We start from the raw sequence: 5,611 nt of genomic DNA, 5'->3' as shown, positions 1-5,611 counted from the left end.
ATGACAAATCAGAGGAAGATTTACAAAAAGTAAGTGAATATTTAATCGTTATTTGTGAATGTATGAAACCTGTGCCAGTGGAAAAATATTTTGATGTGGGGCGTTGTCCTCAAACAATCGCATGGCAGGCTTTCGCTGTAATAGCTTCTGTAAATCGGACGGTGCAGTTAGATTAACAAGAATTTAAGCTTTCAGCCAATATACAACACCTGTATGTACCTACATGTTTAATATCCATAATTTGTATTATTATTTATTTGATTTGCGTGGCCTCCAGGTCCACCTGAGTAGTCCCGCTAGCAGGACACCTAGCCTTAAGAAGATTGACATAGACATGTGTGAGCAACTGTGGGACCTTATATAGACAGGTGTGCACCTTTCCAAATCATGTCCAATCAATTTAATTTACCACAGGTGGACTCCAATCAAGTTGAATAAACATCTCAAGGATGATCAATGGAAACAGGATGCACCTGAGCTCAATTTCTGTTAAATTTTCAATACATTTGTAAAACATTATACCCTGTTTTCACTTTTTATTATATGTAGATTGATGAGGAAATGCTTTTCTTCAGAATAGATCTAATAAATATACAACATGTGGAGATCTGAATGAATACACACACACACACACACACACACACACACACACACACCACACACACACACACACACACACACACACACACACCACACACACACACAAGAGGTACCAGGTAACAACATGGTTTATGTGGTGGTGTCTGTGTGTGTGTGTGGTGTGTCTGTGTGGTGTGTCTGTGTGGTGTGTCGTGTGTGTGTGTGTGTGGTGTGTGTGTGTGTGTGTGTGTGTGGTGTGTGTGTGTGTGTGTGTGTGTGTGTGTGTGTGTGTGTGTGTGTGTGTGTGGTGTGTCTGTGTGTGTGTGGTGTGTCTGTGTGGTGTGTGGTGTGGTCTGTGTGTGTGTCTGTGTGGTGTGTGTGTGTCTGTGTGGTGTGTGTGTGGTCTGTGTGGTGGTGTGTGTGTCTGTGTGGTGTGTGTGTTCTGTGTGTGTGTGTCTGTGTGTGTGTCTGTGTGTGTGGTGGCGGATGTGTTTTGTGTCTGGACAGCAGAAGAACAGGGTTCAGCCATTACGGTGGTAAAACTATTAGCAAATGGATGTGCTGGTGACTCCGCGGGGACTCACACAGGAGATTGGAGTCTGTCCAGTTAGGAAGTTACGGGATTCATCTCTGCATCATTTAGTCTACGTCTCCTTCATCACTTAGGACAATTAGATAGATAAATGTGTTCCTCAGGGCTGGTCCGTTATGGGACTGATGCTGGGGATGGGGCTGGGGATGGAGACTGGGGTGGGAGCGCTGGGGATGGGTGGCTGGGGATGGGAGACTGGGGATGGAGGCTGGGGATGGGGGCTGGGGATGGGAGCTGGGGATGGGAGGCTGGGATGGGGCTTGGGGAGATGGGGATGGAGCAATGGGGATGCGGGGAGGCTGAGAGTGGGATGGGGACTGAGGGATGGGGGGCTGGGGATGGGGATCGGGAGGCGGGATGGGAGGGCATTGGGGGAGTGACTGGGGAGATGGGGATGGGATGGGCTGATGGGATGGGGATGGGAAGCTGGGGATGGGGATGGGAGGCGTGGGATTGGGAGGAGGCTGGGGATGGGGACTGGGGATGGGATGGGTATGGCTGGGAGAGGGCGTTGGGGATGGGAGCTGGGGATGGAGAGCTGGGGATGGTGGGAGAATTGGGGGATCGCTGAGAGATGGGAGGATGGGAGATGGGAGGCTGGGATGGCTGGGGATGAGAGGTGAGGGGGGCTGGGGTATGGGGATTGGGCTGAGGCTGGGGAGTGGGATGGAGAGCTGGGATGGGAGGGCTTGGGGATTGTGATGGGATGCTGGGAGATGGAGGGAGTCTGGGGATCTGGGGGGCTGGGAGGGAGGCTGGGATGGAATGGAGGGCCATGGCGATGGGGAGGAGGCTGAAGGGATGGTGGACTGGGGATGGGGGAGGGAATAGGGATGTGGGGGATGAGCCGTGGAGGTGGATGGAGGGCTGGGGATGGGGATTGGGAGGGGATAGCGTGAGGGGATGGAGGCTGGAGAGTATGGGAGGCTGGAGATGGGAGGCTGGGATGGGGAGGTTGGGGGATGGGAGGCTGGGATGGGAGACTGGGGAATGGAGAAGGGCATTGGGCAGGGCTGGGAGGATCGTGGGAAGACTGGGGGAGGGATGGGGGGGATGGGGATGGGCCATGGGATGGGATGCTTGGGATGGGAGACTTGGGGATGGGGGGACTGGGAGGATGGGAGGGATGCGGTGAAGAGTATGGGGAGACTGGGGATGGGAGGCTGGGGATGGGAGGGGATGGGCTTGGGGATGGATGGCTGAGGTGGGCAGGCTGGGATGGGTGGGAGAGACTTGGGCGGATGGGAGTGGGATGGCCTGGGGAGGAGCTGGGGATGGGACTGGGGTTGCGTGGGGTGGGGGCGGGATAGCTGGGGAGACTGGGGGTGGAGGCGACTTGGGGATGGGAGGCACTTGGGGATGGCGAGGTGGCGTGAGGGTGCTGGGGATGGGAGCTGGGGATTGGGGAGAGGGCTGGCTGGGGGCGGATGGGGGCGGGGATGGGAGACTGGGGGAGGCAGATGGGAGTGGTGAGACGGGGATGGAGACGGGGAACCTTGGGAGGGGTGATGGGGATGGGAATGGGAGGCTGGGGATGGGGGATGGGCACTAGGCTGGACTGGGGATGGGAGGCTGGGGTGGAGAGGGAGCTGGGATGGGAGATGGGAATGGGAGACTGGGGCATGGGAAACTGGGGGATGGGGATGAGGCTAGGGGGTGGGACGAGGCGTGGGAAGATGGGGGAAAGACTGGGGATTTGGGACGCGGGTGGATGGGGCTAGGATGGGGGTAGGAGATGGGAGGTCCTGGGATTGGGGGATGATGGGGAATGGGAGAGCTGGACTGGGGATTGGGGAGGTGGGGTGGATAAGGTGGGTGGGGGAGGGCTGGTGGCTGGGGAGAGTGGGAACGAGCTGGGGTGGTGAGACTGGGCGGGAGCTGGGTGAGATGGGATGGGAGGCTCGGGGAAATGTTGGGAGGCTGGCGGATGGGGATGGGGGAGACTGGGGATGGGGATGGAGGGACTGGGGGAGGATGGGGCTGGTATGGGGGTGATGTGGAGGCTGTGGCTGGGGATGGGAGGGCTGGGTGGGGAGGCTGGGGCTAGGGAGAACTGGGTGATGTGGAGACTGGGGAATGGGATATGGAAGGCTGGGGATGGGGATGGGAGGGTCTGGGATGGGAGATGGAGACTGGGGCTGGATGGAAGGTCATGGGGGCTCGGAGGATAGGGGGAGGTGCTGTGACTGTCGGCACGGTGGGATGGTTGTCTGGGAGGGAGGCCTGGGATGGGAGACTGGGGATGGGAGACTGGGAATGGGGATTGGAAGGCGGGATCGGGGATGGGAGGCTGGGGTTGGGGAACCTGGGGAGACTGGAGGGCTGTGGGATGGGGATGGCGGGACTGGTGGGAGGCTGGGAATGGGGAGGACTGGGGATGGAGAGCTGTGGGATGGGAGACTGGAGGGCGGGGATGGGAGCAGATGATTGGGATGGTGTGGTCCCATGGGATAAGATGGAAGGTCTGGGGTGGATTGCGGGCAGAAACTCGGGGCTGGCTGGGGATCGGGGAGGCTGGGGATGGGAGGCCTGGGGATGGAGGCTGGGGAGGGAGGCTTGGGGATGGGGCTGGGGATGGGAGGCTGGGATGAGGAAAGGCTGGGGGAATCGGGAAGGCTGGGGATGGGAGGCTGGGGATGGGGACGCAAATTGGGTGGGGGGGAGGGATGCGGGCATAGGTAGGTGCTTTGGCGGGGTAGGTGGGAGGCTGGTGTTAGTGCTGGGAATGGGGAGGCGTGGGGGAGATGGTGAAGAGGACTGGTGTGTGTGGGGGTATAGGAGGCATGGTGCTGCATGGGACTTGGGGGGGTGATGGGGACAAGGGCTTGGGGGTGGCGTCGGAGGAGGGCGTAGAACAGCTACCGGGTGGAGGGGAGGAAGGGGATGTGGAGATCTGGGGCAAGAGAGTGGATGAGGAAGCTGGCGGAATGGGGGATAGGGGGACTAGGGTGGGGGCTGATGGTATCTTGGGGAATAAATGAGGAGGGCTGTGGCGCTGGGGAGGAGAGATGGGGAGGGACTGGGCAGGGTAGTAGTGTGAGTGGAATGCAGTTGGGGTGATGAGTACTGGGGTTGGAGGTGAATGGGTGGTGATGTGGTAGTTGGGGAGACTGATGTGGGGTGTGGTGGTGTGGTGTGTGTTAGTGGGGTGTGTGCATGTGATGATGTCGTTGTAGCTGGTTGTGGTGTGATGTTTGGGGGTGTGGGTGTGTGATGTTCGCCGGTTGCGTGTGGCGTAGTGTGTGTGTAGGGGAACGAGATCAACTGGTGTGTAGATCATGGGCGATGTGTGTGTGGAGACTGGGGATGGGGAGTTTGTGTTTTCGGGCTATTGGGGAGGCCTCATTAACAGCCTCGGGCTGGTGGCCTTGGGGATGGGTTGATTGGAGGCTTGGGGCCTTGGGACTGGAGATAATGCGCTTGGTGAGTGGACCTCTGGAAGAAGTGTGTGAGATAAGAAAACTAATACGGTATGGGGATATGGTTGTGGGAGGGAATGGGTAATTGGGAGACGGTGGGGGTGGGGAGTTGAAGGAGACTGGGATATGGGGAATTCGGGAAGGTCTGGGAATGGGGCCAGGCTCGGGAGGAGTGGGGAGACACTGGGGGATTGCGGGAGATCTTGGGGGAATGGGTGACTTGCGTGAGCCTAGGGAAGGGGCTAGGTACTGTGGGCTTGCGAGAGGGAAGGGCCTGGGTATTACGTTGGGGAGACTGGGAGATGGGGAAAAACTAAAATCGGGAGCTGGCGACTGGGCAAATGCGGGAATGGGAGGGCTAGGGTTTACTCGTCTGGGTGCTCCGGCAGATCTTTGTAATTTACATGACGCTGTGGAAGGGTGGAAGATCGAATGGGTCCCTAAAATTGCGCAAGAAAAGCCTCGGTGAGAATACAAGATAGCACTGTAATATCGAACAAAGACTGATGGTGCTATTTGGGAAACTGACGACGTCCTGCGAGGCTGTGGCTGGTGGGTAGTGGGCCGGCTGGGGTTCTGTCCTTTTTGGGGAAGGCTGGGGGATGGGAGACCTGGGATGGAGGCACTGGGGGATTGGGGACATGGGAGGCTGGGGATTGGGCGCGCGATGGGAGGCGGGATGGGGATGGGAGAACTGGGGATGGAGGGTAATGGGAGACTGGGCTGTGCGGAGAATATGGGAGCGCGCTGGTGCGGCTGAGTGGATGGACATATGACTACCGCCTGGACGGGTCCCCTCGGGCCTGGGGGACTTTCGTTGTTGGGGAAAATATAATGGGAAGAACCACTGGGGCTTCAGAGGATGAGGAACGGATGACATATGGGAACCGACTGGGGACTTCCGTTAGTGGTAGACATCATTGGGGGAGCGTCCATGTGGGGAACATGCAACAAATGCTTAATCATCCACTAACGGTCTCGGTGGATGTGGGGTAACAACAGCAGACTATGTATCTCCTGG

The 5,611-nt window shown here is 58.0% G+C and overlaps 1 protein-coding gene across 1 annotated transcript; it reads right to left on the bottom strand.

Moving 5' to 3' along the window:
• Positions 1-1,271: 1,271 nt before the first annotated feature.
• LOC112075656 (uncharacterized) lies at positions 1,272-2,795 on the bottom strand. Its single transcript, XM_024142620.1, has one exon. The coding sequence runs from the start codon at positions 2,793-2,795 to the stop codon at positions 1,272-1,274; it is 1,524 nt and encodes a 507-aa protein (XP_023998388.1).
• Positions 2,796-5,611: the final 2,816 nt, after the last annotated feature.

This window comes from Salvelinus sp. IW2-2015, unplaced genomic scaffold (assembly GCF_002910315.2).
Source record: "Salvelinus sp. IW2-2015 unplaced genomic scaffold, ASM291031v2 Un_scaffold3324, whole genome shotgun sequence".
In the NCBI taxonomy this organism is placed as follows: domain Eukaryota; kingdom Metazoa; phylum Chordata; class Actinopteri; order Salmoniformes; family Salmonidae; genus Salvelinus; species Salvelinus sp. IW2-2015.
The sequence above is the reverse complement of the archived record's forward strand: the minus strand, read 5'-3'. Positions and strand labels throughout refer to the sequence as shown.